Raw genomic sequence first — 20,291 nt, forward strand, 5'->3', positions numbered from 1 at the left:
TGAAGCAACTTAGTAGGCACACGCACTTCGTAATACTAAAATAATTCAATTCACTTGGAAAATGATTCCAGATTTCTGTATGCACCAAAACCATGAGCTTAAAATATGAAAGCAAAATTAATATATTCACAAGTAGAAATAGACAACTCCATAATAATAGAGGGAGATTTTCACATTCCTTTTTCAGTCATAGCTAGAAGAAAGGAACAAAACATTAGTAAGGATATAGAATGTTTGGACAACATGATTAATAAGCTTAAACACAAATAGACACAGCACTCAAATCAAGACCTTATTAGGCCATCTCCTTATTCTGTGGAAGAAGATGTGTTTAGGGTCATGAGATCTTATCCATCTTTCTACTTGGAACACACATGCAAGCAAGAGTAGAAAAAACTCCCTAATACAGACCTGTTTCTACATCACACACAAGACCGTAACATCTTTGAGCTCAAACCCTGAATATGCACATTGTAGGACTAACTTTGACCCATCCCTAATCCTATCAGTTTGGTACTAGTACTACAGGCTGTATGCTTTTCATTGCTTAATTTTGTGATAGACTTTGATGATAAGTATCTTATTGTCTAAACTTAGAGTCCTTATGAGGATGGAAATGTCAAAAGTACTAATGTTTTTAAGGTACAGTAGTTTGCTAACTCTTTATCAGTCTTATGAACAGGGCTGAGGGGGCTGTTCAGAGCCTCTGGACTCACAATTTAAAACCTTTATGAGGGGACTTCCCTGGTAGTGCAGTGGTTAAGAACCCACCTTCCAATGCTGGGGACACAGGTTCAATCCCTGGTGGGGGAAACTAAGATCCCATATACCATGATGGGAACTGAGCCCTCGTGTGCTAGAGTCCCTGCTCTGCAATGAGAGGCCTGAATGCCACAACTGCAGAAAGTTCGCACACAGCAATGAAGACCCAGCACAGTCAAAATAATACAAGTAAATAAATAAAACCTTTGTAAGACGAGCCTCAGATTTCAAGTAGTGCTACTTAAATATATAAAACTGCTATGAAAAAATACCTTTGGATTTAAATATAATCACTAGTGTCTTGCAAATAGTATTTTATAGACAAATAGTATATATTGAAAGTGAAAGTGAAGTCGCTCAGTCGTGTCCGACTCTTTTCGACTCCGTGGACTGTAGCCTACCAGGCTTCTCCGTCCATGGGATTCTCCAGGCAAGAATACTGGAGTGGGTTACCATTTCCTTCTCCAGGGGATCTTCCCAACCCAGGGATCGATCCCGGGTCTTCCTCATTGGAGGTAGATGCTTTAACCTCTGAGCCGCCAGGGAAGCCCCCTGGAGAAGGCAATGGCACCCAATTCCAGTACTCTTGCCTGGAAAATCCTATGGACGGAGGAGCCTGGTGGGCTGCAGTCCATGGGGTCGCTGAGGGTCGGACCTGACTGAGCGACTTGACTTTCACTTTTCACTTTCATGCATTGGAGAAGGAAATGGCAACCCACTCCAGTGTTCTTGCCTGGAGAATCCCAGGGACGGGGGAGCCTGATGGGCTGCCGTCTGTGGGGTCGCACAGAGTCGGACACGACTGAAGTGACTTAGCAGTATAGCAGTATATATTAAATGGGTATTTCTACTATAAAAGACACTGCCTTTTAGAAAACAATACTGCCACCGCAGGAGCAAGAGCAATGACTTGTGACAACATGGGGAATGAGAGGAGGAGAAAGGAATATTTGATAATTTTTTTTTAAGAAAAAGTTTTTAATCCCTCTTTTCAAACTTTCCATATATGTTTGATCAGTTGTCCCAGTCAGAGCGATTCTTAATGTTCTGTTGAAAAACTGCTTGTAATAAGAAGTATCTAATAATATGAAATAGCTTTCTTACTTAAAAAATGAATCCAAGACTCAATCTGAAATACACATTTTGCTATGCCATCATCTTTATTACATCAGACAGAACTCTTTTAATTAATATAGTACATAAAACAAGTGAGGCAAAGACATTTGGAGGAATTCCATTTATTGTGGATGCATTTTCACAATATATATTTATTGCAGCGATCAATTATCAGTGAAAAATATTGTGTTTATAAAATTTTCAGGAATGGCAGATTCACAGAACATGCTAGTCACCTTGCAGGTTTATCTCTTAAAAAGATAACAAAGAGAATTGTAATGAAACAAGTAAACGAGGAGTTTCTTTTTCAAAAAATTAAATTCAAACCAAACAAAAATCTACCCTAAAAGTTATTCCATCCAAATACTGGAATAAAAGTCAGGATCAATCGATATATTCTCTTCTTAATTTTAGACTTTCTAGAAAAAAATATATAACAGTGATCAGGAGAAGCTCTTATTCAAAAGTACAACAAAGAAACTTTATCTCGATATAGGCCATAATTCAAACTTTGATCCATTTCACTCCAGTCGTGGGAGTCAGTGCTAACTCAGGCACTGCATGTGAATTCTAGTTCATCTTATCATAGACTCATGTCTACTCTGTCATGGGTGGGTGACTTGTGCAATATTGCTGGCTTTACTTTCTTTGGCCTAGGTGTGCTAAAAGCTAGAGGAGTCAACAACTCTATATTGATTTTCGAGGAAAAGAGCCTCTGGAAGGCGCTAGTCACTCCTCATGCCAGCCCTACCCTGGCAAGCTCCCCCAGGGAACATTGTGGATTAGAAAAGGGTCATTTGGGAGGCTCCCTCATTATGGTAGGAATTGATACTAAGATAACTTTGGTAAGTCATGAGGTATAGGTTTATAGAACTACACTATACGTATAGCTCTATGCTAGAACATATTGCCAAGACACTGGAGTACTCTTATTTATTGTGAAGAATAGATGAATGCATATGAGCTAAAAGAAGATCTGATATCCGGATTGTGTGTGTACAAATGATGAGTTGACAGACTCTTGGGGAAAAAGGTAAAACTAATGAAAATTACATATATATTTTTTGAAAGCTCAGCACATTATCAACTTATGGCAAGTACCAATGACTAATAAAGGTAGAAAAGTTTAACTAAAAAGATGTTAAAGATGTAAGTAGGTCATGACTCCTAAATAGTGGCTTTTGCTTACTTTTCTGCTTCCAGAGATTAGTCAAAGTTGGTCTTAGTACACTTATTTATGGAATTCTAAGCTGTACAATTTTGTCACTAAGATTCTTGTCTTTAATTTTCAGAGAAGGAAGAGAACTCAGATAGCATTTAAGCCAATCTATTGTGAACTTGATTCTTAAGAGTGAAGTTCTGAGCAAGCTTTAAGTTTGGTAGATTTGGTACAATTCACACTGGACTTCAAGATTGCTCTTAATTATAAACTAAGTACTATGTTTTATAGAAAATGTCAATGCATTTTGACACTTTGAATCTCTCTTTCTTATAGGTTATCCAGCATTGGAAACATATCGATACCTATTCTGCCATGTTGCTATTGGCAAATATGAAATATTAATATAATATTGTGATTTTTAGTTTTTAAAAAGCAGTGATATTGGCTAGTTACAGGGACATACTGCTAAATATAATAGCCTAGCACATAAAAAAGCTTTCTACCATTAGTGTGTTTGTGTACATGTATGCACATACATACATGATCAGGGTCATCTAAAATGTGGTTTACTATCACTACCAAAGAAATCCACAAAGCAACCAACCTAAAGAAATCAGTACCACTGTCAGCTAACATCATAACCCAATTTAGATATTCATCAACATGAAAAAAGTAATACCTTAACCGTACATCTTTCTATTTTGAAGAGAAACATTGCAGTATCTCAAATCTGAAGTGGGTTACTTTCACAAAGTGTTACAATTGCCTATAAGATAATTTCTTCCATGCTTTATTCTAAAGTGCAGAAATGACATGACTTCTGTTTTGTTTTTAAACCACTAGGTTTCATTTTTCTGGATACTGCACATTCCTCAGGCAATTTCCAACTCGGATCTCCTTTTGTTGACTTTCAATGTGGCTGGTATCACTGTTCAGACACAGAGTTAGGATGATCAGTAGAAAAGTCTCTATTTCACAGCATGGGTTTCTTTAGAAACAGGCTCCTGTGCAAAGGCAGTACTTTTACCATGAACATTTCTAGACTGTGATTATTAAATATAGTGATAATATACATGGGTTTACTGGGATAATGAAAAACAAAACAAAAGGAAATGAACCCAATTTAGTAAATCAACATAAATATAAAACAGAGCAAATTAGCCCTCTTCAACTGAGCTGGTCCAGCATCTTGAGCGGCTACTTTGGGTTCTTTCTTGAACTGTCTCAAACCTGCTAAGAGAAGAAAGCTTTAAATAGGCAGGCCATGGTGTTTCAGCTAGACATTTTGTGTCAGAATAAAAAAAAAGAATCATAATATGGCAGGAATAAATGTTTATGAAAGGGAGGACTATTGTTGGCATTTCATTTAAATATGCTCCTGTTCTTTCAGTCTATCCTTTCCTCTGTTGTTTTTTTCACTTTCCTCTTTTTTTCTTCTTTATATTCCCTTTTTCATATCTTGATCTGGAGCCTTGCTCATGGCATTCAGGGTCAAAGAGGTTTGTTGTTGTTTTTTTTTTAACTACTATAAGGGCCAGGACTCTATGATATGCATCCCAAGATAGGCATGCATGACTGAATGGCTTAGTCTAGGCCACATCAAGGCATGATGGTAAAGCGGACTAGGCTTATCTTCAGTTCTCTCCGGTTTTTTCATTTCCTACTTCCTATTCATACACCCCTACCCTAGAAACATGTCTGATCCATGGTCTCATTGTACACCATTTCTTTTCTTCTGCTAGCTGATAAAAGTCTTTGCTGAAGTATTCATGAATGTTGAGTTGTTGTGAATCCACAATTTCAAATAGATAGTTTCATTTCAAAGGAATTACTGCATGACATGATACTAGTGAGTTTGACATTTTGGCCCAAAGGAGCTGTCTACTTTGCTACCTCATAAACTCAGCTCTGGGACTGCTGGTTATGTTATTATTATTACTGTAGAAAGAGGTTCATGGTATAGATCAAAGAGGAGGGGCTGGTATGTGTGAAGTCTTACCCTTTATCACAATGTTGCACAATTTCAGGGAGTACCATTTGTGTTGTATTGTATGTGAGTGGTGCTGTCTGAGTCTGACCATCCCAGACCGTATCTTTACTTTCTAGAACACTGCCTCAGAGGAATGCTGTCCAGAGGGGATCTATTAAACTTGTGATGATGGCCTATGGACAGCTATCTCCTACTCAGGAGACTATATAAACATTTGGACTGTCATTTATGAAAGATCTTTCCTAGAAGGGTCATAATGGCTTAGGCCAACAAAACTTCTTCTTTTTTTTTTTTTTAAAGAACAACTGAAAAATGACTCCTTTCCCTTCCACCAGGAGAAAACTGTGTAAGAAACTCAGAATGTTATATTTTCTATTGAGTATGCAATTCTCATAAAAACCCCATCATGTATAATAGTTAAGAATGCAGGCTCAGATCTGACTGCCTGAGTTTAATCCAGGCTTTGCTCCTTGTTTGCTGTGTGACTTTGAGAAAGTTACTTAACTCTCTGTGCCTCATTTTCCTCAGATCTAAATGGGGCTAATAATAATAATGGTGACTGAAAAATAAAATAAATAATGGTGACTGGAGGGTCAAATAAGATAAGGTAGGTTGAGAAGGTAGAACAGTTTCTTGTATATAGTGTATGTTCATTACATGTTAGCGATTTGTAATGGTGATAATTATTACTGATACTTTTAATATATTAGCGATTATTTAGAAAGCTTATTTAAAAGTCATTTAAGTAGAGAGGCTGGCCCAGTGGATTTTATTACAAGAATGTAACAACTGAGAACTAATAGAGAAGATGGAATAACACACTCAGACTTAACAGCCCAGACTTTAGCACACAGAAGTAGGAAAGAGGAAGCAATTCTTTCCCTTTTGTGAATTGCAGTGATTCTTCAGATGCTTTTGAGATGTTCTTCAGTCCTAAGTTGCTTAAAAAGTGCTTCTGTGTATGGAGTTCTACCCTGGCCATAAGCAGACTAGCCTAATTTTACTAACTGTTACTCCCTGATTTTTCTTTTTTCAATTTTCTCTCTACCAAAAGAGAAGACTGGAATTATTACTTGAAATAAAATGCTACAACAAGGGGTCCTGTTTTTAGTTTATGCATCATTTAGGTATTGTCCAGAGTCCCCTTTATGAAGAATAAGCAGAAGAAGAAAAAAAAGACAAATCCAAACATCCTTAGCCACTAGTTTTCATAGAGTAGCAAATTTTGCTAACTTTTGAATGTTATTTTAATTTTTTGTCATATCAGCCTTGAGTCCTAGGCTGCTGGCAATGCGACCCCTTAGAATGGCTCCAGAAAGCAGCTTTCAAACTACCCTGTAGGGAGAGAGAAGTTTCTTCCCTGGGCAATCTGAAAATTCTGATCTTCAAACCTGGACTTAGAATATCTTAGAAAGAGTTTCATGGTATAGATCAACACCCCTTTTACTACGATGTTTCTGGAAAGTCTGGGAACCATCTCACGGATCTGGACTATTTACCTTGTGTAACTGACAAACCTACCACGCTGAAGGCTCCATGACACTGCCCTTCACTGTACCATATACAGGTCTTTAGAAACTGATGGTTACTCAGGCAAGACTGTGGATCAGTGCTATTTCTCATTTGACCCTGGGACCTCACACTGCAGGATACAGTAGGAAATGAACCCATGAAAAACAAATCTCCCAGTAGATTACCTTAGTGGGGGAAGTGACCTTGTCCACAGATTGCTTTTCCCAGAGGTTCCTCTTGCCAGATACATCTCCTGGCCTCAAATCCTAATGAACAGAAAGCAGAAAAATTAATATGTGGCTCTTTGTATGTTCTGGCCAGGTCTAAATAAATCACATGTTGTTTATTTGTGTAACACACTTTATCCGAGTGATGTGAAATGGTTTGAATCAAAAGGATTGCTAACCATTGTTTGATTTTATATAGACCCTGACCTATGTTGTGACACGAGAATGGGCTCAAACTATCCAGCACTGAGGTCCCGTTATTCACTGAGGACTTACTGTTTATTGACCTGTAAAATTGGAATATAAGCATATTTAAAATGAGATAGCCTATTTTTAACTTTCTATGTCCTTAGAAGTGAATAGCACATAGGTTTTAAATAATTTTTGGTATGAAAGTGAAAGTTGCTCAGTCGTGTCCAACTCTTTGCAACCCCATGGAGTCCATGGAATTCTCTAGGCCAGAATACTGGAGTGGGAATCCCAGGGACGGGGGAGCCTGGCGGGCTTCCGTCTACGGGGTCACACAGAGTCGGACACGACTGAAGCGACTTAGCAGCAGCAGCCTTTCCCTTCTCCAGGGGATCTTCCCAACCCAGAGATCGAACCCAGGTCTCCCGCAGTGCAGGTGGATTCTTTACCAGCTGAGCCACAAGAGAAGTCAACAATACTGGAGTGGGTAGCCAATCACTTCTCCAGGGGATCTTCCTGACCCAGGAACCGAACCAGGGTCTCCTGTATTGCAGGTGGATTCTTTATCTACTGAGCTATCAGGGAAGCCCAATTTTTTGGCATACTCCAACATAAAATAAAAAGTTTAAAAATTAAAAAATACCTAAAATAAATAAATAATTTTCAGGGGATTGGATAAACACTTCATCCCTTGCCAATTAGCTTTCTTTTTGGCCTCACGGCCCCCAGCCCTTAAGACTAATGCATATCAGCTGGACTTCCAATGGCCAACCCTGCATCTCTTCGCCTGAGGACTTCCTCAGGCTACAGGTGCCCACTTTGCCCACCCAGGGGGCAACCTGGATGTTCAGAGTCATCCCTAAGAGCAGTCTTCAATCACTCATCCATGAGATTTGGTGCGAGACTATTTCTTAGACTCGCTCACGCCTCAGGTAGGGTAATTAGAAGCATGTGTTTTGTGATGGCTTCTAGGTTTTTCCCAGTGGGGTTACGTTTAAAAGCTCACGTAGTGAGTTGCTTAATAAACATTCTTAATTGGCTGTTTTCTTTTCCCGCCTCACTTCCTATAGTGTTTTCTTCACGTCCCAAGTACCCTACTTGCACAGGAACCACTATTTTAGGGCAGCCCAATCTAGGACACTTTTGTAATTACACTTTTCTCAGACTAAAATAATTTTATGTTTTCTGAGAAGCAAGTGGTAATTCAGAAGTGTATCAGGAGAAGCCGGCCCCATGAAAGTAAACATTTACTACAAACTGTACCCATAAGAGAAACTGACAGGTTGATGACATATGCAAGAACCCGTGAAAATCTTGGGAAGAAAACACTAAAATACGATAACAGCTATATATCTTGGATTTTTTATTTACTACCTCATAATGAATCTGGCTTAGACAAGGATCCAAATTTCTGTTTCCATTTACTTTTCTTCTAACATTTGCTTATATTAGTCCTTGGCAAAGGCAGTTTCTGGAAAATAAATGTGTTTTACTGAAATAGTAATGTTTATTTTGGCAAACCCTTTTCTCATTAGAAGGCAAAGCTAACAGCAATTGCATTTATCCATGGACACCAGTCTAAGCGGACATATGTTTTTTCATAGATAACTATTGAGATTGTAACGTTGAAGATGCACTGGTTAATAGTATCATGTGAAGCAGTTCAGATTTACCTTAATCTTATTATTAATAAATTTCTGGATTTTCACTGTGATGTGGATTCCTGATATTCTGTTAGAGAGTTACACCTATTTAACTTGGAACCAGTAAGCAACAAATCAGGTTGTTTTTGAAAAGTTCCACTGTATATTTCCATGTAGGCAGAAGCTGCCAAATTGTCTGGAAGACTGTTTAAAAAATTTGGAGACTATAATCAGGAACATGCTAATGGTAGCTCTGGAAAGTGGCTATTACTACTTTATTTATTTGATTTATATAAGACAAATACTTTTTTTTTTAATGTGAATACTCTTCTACTGAGGAAAATGAATTGTATCTCTCTTAAATCCTGCCTATGAATCTTTTGAGGTCACTTAAAGAGTTTAGAGAGTCCATTTAAAGAAAATATTAACATCCAAGTAGCAAACTGGCATTTTAAATCAAATGGGAAATATAAATGAAATTACCTGACTGGCCTACTACATTTTAGAGAAAGACCCACTCCAGAAGAACAGGGAAAAATGAAGGCAGGAAAGCAGACTTCCAGTCAACCAGAGATCAAAGAATGAAGAAGAGAATTCAGCTGAGAAGGACAAAGTTGGTGTTTTTTTTAAACAAAAAGAAAGATAAATTAGCATTTTAATTGCTGTATATAACATGTAGTTTAGACACAAAGAACAGACAAACCAGGTACAACAGACATATTCAGAATTTTACACAGTGACACTGAAGTCCTGTAAATTCTACCCACAAATAGCAATAGATGTCCCAGCAAAGAATCAGGTATAGATCAGTGTTTAAATAAGTTACTGATTTTTAGAAACCCCAAGTAATATTGATTTGACAAGCTTCTGAGCACTTTTAATTACATGAAAATTAATTCATAGCTAGCAGCAGAGGATGGTTTTTATCTTAGGTGAAGTTTAGAACTGAACACGAATCTCTTTTACTTCTTGAGGTTTCACTGGGTGAGCACTATTTTGGTGAGAAAACTTCTCTCTGATTTTTCCTTAATGGCCACGTGCCACACATCTGGAAACACAACCCTGGCTTTCCCCTCCACACACATATGCCAAGGAATAGAAACCAAGGGCTAAGAATAAATCACTTATGGCCCCCAATTAGAAGGGTGGCTTTGGGAGCCTCCTCTCTACTGTTGTCCTTAGGTAATCTTCTAACATCCTGAGCTCAGCGTCGGCCTGACCAGAATCCCCAGGCTGTCAAACTCACATGCCTTTCATGAAGAGACAGGTTAGAAACACAAAAGCCGAAAGTGGCTGGTGGAAGAAAATTTTAAATTTTGAAAAAGAGGGAATCGACAAATTAAAGAGTGCATACCTCCACACCTCAAAAATGTGTTTGAATTATAATTTTAAAAGGGAAAATAAAGCATGATGGCCTGGTCTACACAGATCTTAGCTGCAGGCCACCAGAGTGAAAAACCCTGGATAAGACCTAAACAGCCTTTCTTGACCTGACTTTCTAAGCCGCCTTCCTGGATTTAACCTTTTGTCTGATAAGTTTCATGTACTCATATCTACAGGACCCTTCCGGCTCTTCCCAGTAGTTTGGACATTTTCATTTCCTTTCTGTTGAATCCTTATTGTCTGTGGTTCACAATCCTGCCTTGTTGAACTCCAAGTTATTTCTCTTCCTGAATGACATGTTGCTGGTCTACTACACTTGGAATGTGCACAAAGCTCAAAGTTGCTTATTAAGAATACTCAAGCTGGCCTTTTATCTATAACATCAATTATGTATCATTATCTTTCGACCTGGCCTTTATCAAGGAAGCCACACTAGTCTACAAAATCCAATGGGACATGGGGAAAAAGAGATCATTCTGATGTATACTAATTGCCACATTCTTCTTTCCTTTTCTTCTCTACACAGTATTATAGTAGTTGCCAACCTTTTTGGCATGACGGACCCGTTTCAAGGAAGACAATTTTTCCATGGACCAGGGGTAGGGGAGAATGGTTTCAAGATGATTCAAATGTGTTACATTTATTGTGTACTTTATTTCTATTATTATATTACACTGTGAAATATAATGAAATAATTATACAATTCAGCAAAATGCAGAATCAGGCGGTAATGCAAGTGACGGAAAACAGCTGTAAATAAAGATGAACCTTCACTTGCTCTCCTGCCACTCACCTCCTGCTGTGTGTGACTCAGTTCCTAACAGGCCACAGACCACTACTGGTCTGTAGTCTGGGGGTTGGGGACCCTGCCCTAGTAGACAGTCTAGCAAATTACTTATTAAATATTAGATAAAGCAGGCAATGATTTTGTAATTTCCCTGTAATGCCTGTTTGTCCTGCCATTTTTAGGAGGTCATCAATAATTCCCAGAAAATGGGGATTTTTGTGGAAACCTTGACTCAGCTATACCTATTGTAATACTAACTGAATTGAATCTTTTTAACACTCCCATTAGGATGAAATAGATGATAGGCTTATCAGTTAAAGTGTTGATAAAAGAGTATGGGTCAGGTCCTTGACCAAATATATGAGTATAATCTGGGACTGAAATGAAACAAGGTTGCAAATACATGTAAAAAACTGACCACCTCCTTTAGCAACGTGCCATATTCACCCAAGAAGAAAGAAGAAAAACATACACCTCTTTCTTCTTATCTTGCTATCCTGAGAAGTCTTAAATGGGTCCACAAACTTGCTGAACTTATATTATATGCAATGTTTTAGGGGAGAGGGTCCTTAGATTTCATTAGGTTTTCAAAGGGATAATTCAATGAGGTTGATAAACACTGGTCTCGAACCATAAAACTTTATATTACCTGCCATTAAAAAATAATTTCCATTCTTTATATCACCTTGGGTGCTAGGGAAACTTGAGGCACTAAAGATCACTTACCTTGAGGGTATCATCCCTTGCCTTGTGTGTGCTAAGTCACTTCAGTCATGTCTGACTCTTTTTGACCCCGTGGACTGTAGCCTGCCAGATTCCTGCCCATGGGATTTCCAGGCAAGAATACTGGAGTGGGTTGCCATGCCTCCTTCAGGGAATCTTCCCGAGCCAGGGATTGAACCTGTGTCTCTTAAGTCTCCTACATTGGTAGGCGGGTTCTTCACCACTAGGGCCACCCAGAAAGCCCTACTATCTCCTTTTATAGGCTTCCTTTCGTATATCTGAGGACTTCCCTGATGGCCCAGAGGGCAAGGAAATCTGCCAGCAATGCAGAAGACACAGGAGATGTGGGTTCGATCCCTGAGTCAGGAATATCCTCTGGAGGAGGAAATGGCAACCTACTCCAGTATTCTTGCCGGAAAAATCCCATGGACAGAGTAGTCTCAGGGGCTACAGTCCACAGTCACAAAGAATCTATATCTATTGGGAGCAGGAAAAAGATTTCTTTTCAATATATTAACTTTCCAGTTGTAAACTAGGTTCACATTAGTTTTATATCTCTGTGAGGCCTTTAGGTAAAGAATCTCAGGCTGAATATTAATTGATTATAAGGAATTGTACCCAAGAAGAGTATGGAAATATTTCCATTTTTTCTTTTTTCAGTTGGAAAGGTGATAAACTCTAGTGACTTTGGAGATTAAACATGGAGCCAATGGGTGCAATTAAATGCTCAATGGTGCAGAGACCTAGAGTTTGGGAAGCTTTTCTTCTGCCTCTGGAATGGGGTAGTTGTGACAGCAGAGTCTTTTGCTACCTTGGGCACCAACAAAGCTATAAAAGCCAACTGAACAGAGAAAGCTCACCAGTGTACAGTAGGGAGCTTCATAAGTCTTTTGATTATAATGATAAATGCAAGGCAACTACCATATACATTCAATGAAAAGGTTAAGAGAATATTTTTAGTAAGAAAGCCATGCTTAATAAGAAGATTTTAAATTTCCAAAAATAACATTCATAACCAGGTTTTATAGTTTCTAGTCTTACTGTTGTTTTGTTTTAAATGGCTTTTCTTTGGAGGTGTTGACAAGGAAATTACAGCAATTATTTCAACAACTACCTAATCACTGTATTTTTGTGTTAAGTTACAGAAATTAGGCAAATTAGAAAATGTGAGTTCGATAGCCAGCATAACATTCTAAGTCTAGGGGTGCTCTTGACACAGAAATGGCCGAGATCATTTGACATTTTCAAATTCCTAGCTTAACTCATAGAATAGAAACTAAACACACAGATAGTTAAGAGGGCAAATCTGAACTGCCTCCGCGATCCGGGAGGAGAGGTGATGACCGTTTCGTTCTACCTTCTGGGTAAATGACAGTGCAGCTGCTCGGGACTGCTCTCTCTCATCTTAGCCCCTCCTTGTTTGTTACTCAGCAGTCGCAGCCAAGAACAGGGGCCCTGTTTTTCCCAGACAAAACTCCCAACAGCCTGTTTTCTTCTGTTGCTGGAAGCTGAGCTATCAAAGACATTCAGAAAAACCTGGAGCTACTTACAGAAGGCTTGGGAGCAGGCGACTTGCTTCCCTCGGGCGTTTTGGTTAGCCATTCGTTGATGCGGCTGGAGACCCCCACCTTCAAGCCGGCGGTTTCCTGTAAAGGTCAAGCATCCAATGTTAAAGGGAAAAAAAAAAACTACCTGGAAATTCAAAGCAACCTCAAAATACTATTCAGTATTATTTCATACAGCACCAATCAATTGCTGATCATTATACGAACTATTTTAAGGAAAATGAACCTTGAACTTGATATTGAAAGCGTATGATATCTGGTTTTCTTCCCCCTGCACTTCCCCTCCCCTGCCAATCCCAAGGTTAGTGATGAACTCCGGGCATTGTATTTAGAGGCCTCTGGCCAGGGCATAGTATACAACCTCAGTATACAATCACATACCATAGTATATGAACCTCAGGAACACACTCTTTCTGACCTTGCTTTTGTGGTCATTGCAAAAAAAAGTAAGAATTATACTTTCTTCACTGCTTTTGTAATTAACTATGTAATTCCTAAAAGAAAAAAAAAGGGGGAAAAAAGGCGGGGGGGTGGGGGCGGGTGGCGGGGATCCAACCTCCAGAATGAAAAGACAGCAACCCTTGCTCACCTTGTTTGGTGTGCCCGAAGCAGTGGGGGATGAGAACACATTGCCTTTCTCCCACATGCTCTTGATGTTGCGGACACCTTCGGCAGGAACAGGAAGGTCCGAGGCTGCTGGCTTTGTAGGTTTTGCAGCTTTTGTTCCCTGAAGTATGTGAATTATTTTTAGGATTGGTGCTGATAAGTTTGTTCTCATAAAACTATAGTAAGCCTGTCTGCCTCAACGTTATCACTCAACAAATTCATTGGGTAAACACCTTCACCAAAAGTGACTCATAATTTCCATACATTTTGATAACATCTCTATTTCCGAATAAACCATTATATCTACTTCAGAGGATCTTTTCAAATTGAAATATGCTTTTCATTAGCATCTCCCCCCGCCACTTATTGTTATAGTGATATGCTACTTCATTTCTTCAACAGACACTTCTTGAGTGCCTGCTGTGTGCCAGGCACTGTGTTAGGCTCTGGGGACATGGTGGCACTCAAGAGTCTGCTCTGTAAGCCCCACTGGACTGACATTAGTAGGACAGATGGTAACTAGTTATTCAGTATTATTTCACCTTGCAATAAGTACTATGAAAGATGAGTGTGGAGCTGAAAGCATGCCAAGAGACCACAGAACAGGACAGTGGTACTTAGTTTAGGGGGCTTCCCAGGTGGCTCAAGTGGTAAAGAATCCACCTGCGCTGCAGGAGATGCAGGAAACATGGGTTTGATCCCAGGGTTGGTCAGATCCCCTGGAGGAGGGCACAGCAACACACTCCTGTATTCTTGCCAGAAAAATCCCATGAACAGGGGAGTCTGGCAGGCTACAGTCCAAAGGGTTGGAAAGAGTCAGACAAGACTGTGCAACTGAGCACGCACTTAGTTGCTGCTGCTAAGTCGCTTCAGTTGTGTCCGACTCTGTGCGACCCCAGAGACGGCAGCCCACCAGACTCCCCTGTCCCTGGGATTCTCCAGGCAAGAACACTGGAGTGGGTTGCCATTTCCTTCTCCAATGCATGAAAGTGAAAAGTGAATGTGAAGTCACTCAGTTGTGTCCGACTCTAGCAACCCCATGGACTGCAGCCCATCAGGCTCCTCCGTCCACGGGATTTTCCAGGCAAAAGTACTGGAGTGGGGTGCCATTGCCTTCTCCGACACACTTAGTTAAGGGGGGCAAAAGTAGGCCACTTTGCGGACGAGACATTTAAACCCAGATCTAATGGAAGACTTCAAAGAGGTTGGTGAAGGAAAGCACAAACACCGTTTCATGCAGAGCTAACAGTATATGCCAAGAAACAAAGATAGGGATATGCCAAAACATCGAGAAAGACTGAGAGACCACTGCATGGAGAATATACTGGAAGGAGGAATGAATGGGTGTAAAAAAGAAAGATGTGCATCCAAGATACTTTTCCAGCAGTAGTGATGCACACACCCTAAATCATGCAGTTTCTCTCCTGGTCCTGCTTTGGGGCCTGTGGCATGTGTCACCAAGGTGAGCAGCCAGGGTGAGTGGCCCCACTGCTGGACTATGTAAAGGCTGAAGCCATAGTCTTGGCTTCATTAACCCTGTTAGAGTTATGACCAATTCAACCACAGAAAAAAACTATTTGCAATTTGTCTTATTTGTCTTATATTTTAGTGGCCATTTAATCTTCTGAAAATCTCCTCGTGAATGTTAGGACTTGATTATTCACTTGGTAAACCACCCAGAACGCTTTCTTATTCCTTCTCTTCATTACAAACTATTTTATAGGCATCTCCACTCTGCAGTACAAAGGACAGGATCTAATCAAATTGAACTGATCCAGTTACATCATAGCAGACAACTGAAACTAAAGTCTACACAAAGGAGAAAAAAAAATCAGTATTGCATCCTGATCAATGGCACCCTACCCTCTTAGTGCTTTGGTACTTGGAAATATACATTTCCAAATAGAGTAGAACTCCTAGGTCAACTGGCGGTGGGGAAAGAAAGCTGGATTAGACAGAGGCATAAAACTATGATCCTTCAAATATAAAACAATCAATTTGAAATTGACTATTAAATTCCAGCTGGCTATCATCTTTATATTAATTTATACTACTAATTTATTTGATAATAAAAGTTCTTATAGACAAAGAAGGACTAGTCATGGTTGTAAAGGACCTGTTTAAACTATATATGGGAACACCTTTTATAAGGAATTAAGAATATTGAAGATATACTTGTGAACATATAAATAATACAGTTAAGTAACAAATTCATTAAAAATAATTACACCTTCATTAAAGAACACTCAGGTGGAAAGTAGTAAATAAAAATTTATTTAAAACTTTTCTATAATTTATCTTTATTATTGCTTTCTCTATAACTAGTTCAAAATAATAAAGCATCATTAACATTCTAACACTACTGGACTTGATTATTGTCCTAAGTGTTTCTCTGATTGTTTATACAATCAGAGTTGATTTCTGTTTGACCATAACACTGAGGCTACAGTCTGTGGGTTCGCATAGAGTCAGACACGACAGAGTGACTAACACTTTCACTTCAGTTTCCTAACATCGAGGACGTCTCTCACCTCAATTGCACTGGTGTATTGCTCCAGTCTGCTGTCAATCTTGGAGACTACTGCTGCTTGATGAGTTGATTTGACACCACTGTTAAGTAAATAAACACACACAGACATGCATAAAAATATGAGAGAATTTTCCCATTACATCGAATGGTTGATAATTCTCAATTCAACAATCAACCATATTTACCTTTTCTGCACAGACTTATTCAAAAATTCTGCTCGCTCTTCTATCTAGGAATTGGAAAAAAAACAAAACCAGTTAATATTTTCAGCTTATAAAGAGGGTTTCTCAGTCCATACTATTATTTTTCCTGAATCTGGGGAATAAAAGCACCAAAGAGTGTCAAAGAGTAAGAGGGTGCTGTGCACAGCACCTCTGCTAGGGAGGAAAATGACACATTAGGTATTTGATAATGAGGTTTGTGATACTGGGAGATGAAGGTAGGATTGGCAGAAGACAGAGAAATATGAAGTTCTGGAAACAAAGACTAGATAGAATGGAATAAAAATGCCTCTGAAAAAACAAAAATCAATGGCAAAACAATCACATTTCAAGACTAACTTTTTTTGCTTTTGCTTTCTGACATACTTTAAATTTTTTTCATTTTTTATTGAGGTATAAATGATATAACATTAGTTTTAGGTATACAGCATAATGATTTGATATTTGTATATATAAGAATGATAACCAGGAACTGTGATCTATTCACTTACTGCTTAGCCTGGTTTCCTAATTTTGATAGCTATTGCTGCTGCTACTGCTAAGTCACTTCAGTCGTGTCCGACTCTGTGCGACCCCATAGACAGCGGCCCACCAGGCTCCCCCGTCCCTGGGATTCCCCAGGCAAGAACACTGGAGTGGGTTGACATTTCCTTCTCCAATGCATGAAAGTGAAGAGTGAAAGTGAAGTCGCTCAGTCGTGTCCGACTCCTAGCAACCCCATGGACTGCAGCCTACTAGGCTCCTCCATCCATGGGATTTTCCAGGCAAGAGTACTGGAGTGGGGTGCCATTGCCTTCTCCACAATTTGCCCTGAACGTAGAAGACCGATGTGGGGCTGAGTGAAACTGGGGCACAGCTCACCAGGAATGGCTGAGGCTTCTCATGAAAACCTTAGTAGTCCAAGTGGGAAATAAGGAAATAAGCCCAGAGAAACTGCTATGAGTATACTGATGGATAGTTTAGTATTTTTTAATACATGTTTTTAAAGCTAGAAATTTTTGCTACAACTAAAGCTGCTAAATCAAGCATTGTATTTTACTAAAACTGCATCACTCAAATCCAAATGTTCTTCATAAGCCAGCAAATATTTGTTGACTCCTTATGATACCTAACTCCAGGCTAGAAATAGCCTTTGCCATGCATCCTCTGTCATCAGCAAATAGTAACACCTTTGCATATGACTGCATGTGCAAAGCACATAGGTCCATTTTCTGTCCTGTTCAGGAATCTACTGGATTTTAGTTACCGTAGAATCGTGCATATCAACAACCTCAAATAAGCAGATGATACGACTCTAATGGCAGAAAGCAAACAGGAACTAAAGAGCCTCTTGATGAGGTTGAAAGAGGAGAGTGAAAAAACTGGCTTAAAACTCAACGTTCAAAAAACTAAGATCATGGCATCTGGTCCCATTACTTCATGGCAAATAGATGGGGAAAATGTAGAAACAGTGACAGATTTTATTTTCTTGGGCTCCAAAATCACTGTGGATGGTGAACTACAGCCATGAAATAAAAAGATGCTTGCTCCTTAAAAGGAAAGCTATGACAAACCTAGACAGTATATTAAAAAGTGAAGACATCACTTTGCTCACAAAGGTCCATATAGTCAAAGCTATGATGTTGAAGCTGAAACTCCAATACTTTGGCCATCTGATGCGAAGAGCTGACTCATCTGAAAATACCCTGATGCTGGGAAAGATTGAGGGCAGGAGGAGAAGGGGACGACAGACGATGAGATGGTTGGATGGCATCACCAACTCAATGGACATGAGTTTGGGTGAACTCCAGGAGTTGGTGATGGACAGGGAGGCCTGGCGTGCTGTGGTTCAAGGGGTCGCAAAGAGTCAGACACGACTGAGCAACTGAACTGAACTGAACTGATGGTTTTTCTGGTAATTATGTAGAGATGTGAGCATTGGCCAATAGAGAAAGCTGAGTACCAAAGAATTCATGCTTTCAAATTGTGGTGCTGGAGAAGACTCTTGAGAGTCCTTTGGACAGCCAGGAGGTCAAACCTCTCAATCCTAAAGGAAATCAACCCTGAATATTCATTGGAAGGACTGCTGAAGCTGAAGCTCCAATACTTCGTTTACTTGATGCAAAGAGCTGACTCACTGGAAAAGACCTTGATGGTGGGAAAGATTGAGGGCAGGAGGAGAAGAGGCGACAGAGGATGTGATGGTTGGATAGTATCACCAATTCAATGGACACGAGTTTGAGCAAACTCCGGGAGACACTAAAGGACAGGGAAGCCTGGCGTGCTGCAGTCCACGGGGTCACAAAGAACTGGACACGACTTAGCAATTGAACAACAACAGCAAGAATACCGGAGCAGCTGACCTTCGCCTACAATCTTCGAAATGTCAGTGGCTTTTTCTAGACTGTTGGCCTAGGACTCAGAGATTATTAATAAATAACCTTAAGCTTTTTGGAAAACATGCTTCACTCCTAGTATCAGTTGAACAATACTTTTATAGATGTTAGTGAGGGCACTTCATCCTTTCCAATGATTTCTTACAAAGATAAAATCTAACTCATTAATATTAAACTTTATGCAAAAATGTGCTATCGGTATCCCCGAGTTTATGAGGTGTAAAGGGTTTAAAACCCTTATTTTTCTGATTTTAACATGAACTTAGAAGTGTATTTTTGGAGGAAAAGTTCCCAGCTAAATTTTTTCTGAATGAGATAAAATACATTAGAACCACATAATGTACTGGCACTTGTAATATTATTCACTCATCTATCCATCCGACCTTTATCCCTGACAACCTGTCTGTCAAACAACCAACAAACCAATAAATTATATGTGAGCACTGCTTACTCCTTGGAAGGAAAGTTATAACCAACCTAGATAGCATATGAAAAAGCAGAGACATTACTTTGCCAACAAAGGTCCGTCTAGTCAAGGCTATGGTTTTTCCTGTGGTCATGTGTGGATGTGAGAGTTGGACTGTGAAGAAAGCTGAGCACCGAAGAATTGATGCTTTTGAACTGTGGTGTTGGAGAAGACTCTTGAGAGTCCCTTGGACTGCAAGGAGATCCAACCAGTCCATTCTGAAGAAGATCAGCCCTGGGTGTTCTTTGGAAGGAATGATGCTAAAGCTGAAACTCCAGTACTTTGGCCACCTTATGCAAAGAGTTGACTCATCACCAGGAAAAGACCCTGATGCTGGGAGGGACTGGGGGCAGGAGGAGAAGGGGACGACAGAGGATGAGATGGCTGGATGGCATCACAGACTTGATGGACGTGAGTTTGAGTGAACTCCGGGAGATGGTGATGGACAGGGAGGCCTGGCGTGCTGCGGTTCATGGGGTCGCAAAGAGTCAGACATGACTGAGCGACTGAACTGAACTGAACTAAACCTATTATATAAAATTAAACACCAGTGGTGTATAAGATAGGGCTCCAATTCTGTACGGAGTCAGTAGGGGAGACTAGCAGAACACATAAATGAAAATTTTAAAATTCAGTGGTAGGTAAACAGCAAAGTCCTACTGTAGTACAGGGAACTACATCCCGTCTCCTGGGACAAACCATAGTGGAAAAGATATTAAAAAAGAATGTATATATGTGTAAAACTGAGTCACTGTGTTATACAGAAGAGACTGGCACAACATTGCAAATCAACTGTACTTCAAAAAAATAAAAATTTAGAAATTATTAAAAACCTAAACAGTAGGTGAAGGTGAAGTCGCTCAGTCGTGTCCGACTCTCTGCGACCCTGTGGACAGTAGCCTACCAGGCTTCTCCGTCCATGGGATTCTCAAGGCAAGAATACTGGAGTGGTTTACCATTTCCTTCTCCAGGGGATCTTCCCGACCCAGGGATCGAACCCGGGTCTCCCGCACTGGAGGCAGACGCTTTAACCT

At 39.7% G+C, this 20,291-nt stretch overlaps 1 protein-coding gene across 11 annotated transcripts in view; it reads right to left on the minus strand.

Annotated features, from left to right (window-relative positions):
* Window positions 1-1,892: 1,892 nt before the first annotated feature.
* Window positions 1,893-20,291, minus strand: part of CALD1 (caldesmon 1) — a 231,484-nt gene continuing 213,085 nt past the window's right edge. For 7 of the 11 annotated variants that reach the window (XM_027538941.1, XM_027538940.1, XM_027538942.1 and 4 more), the window contains 6 exons: window positions 16,381-16,424; window positions 16,197-16,275; window positions 13,649-13,786; window positions 13,045-13,140; window positions 6,728-6,808; window positions 1,893-4,273 (listed from right to left, as the gene is read on the minus strand). In XM_027538941.1, the coding sequence (XP_027394742.1) occupies window positions 4,265-4,273; window positions 6,728-6,808; window positions 13,045-13,140; window positions 13,649-13,786; window positions 16,197-16,275; window positions 16,381-16,424 (447 nt within the window). In that variant the 3' untranslated portion in view covers window positions 1,893-4,264. The remainder of the gene's footprint in view (window positions 4,274-6,727; window positions 6,809-13,044; window positions 13,141-13,648; window positions 13,787-16,196; window positions 16,276-16,380; window positions 16,425-20,291) is intronic. The other 4 variants (XM_027538945.1, XM_027538947.1, XM_027538948.1 and 1 more) reach the window with 1 other exon arrangement.

This window comes from Bos indicus x Bos taurus, chromosome 4, assembly GCF_003369695.1.
Source record: "Bos indicus x Bos taurus breed Angus x Brahman F1 hybrid chromosome 4, Bos_hybrid_MaternalHap_v2.0, whole genome shotgun sequence".
NCBI lineage: Eukaryota > Metazoa > Chordata > Mammalia > Artiodactyla > Bovidae > Bos > Bos indicus x Bos taurus.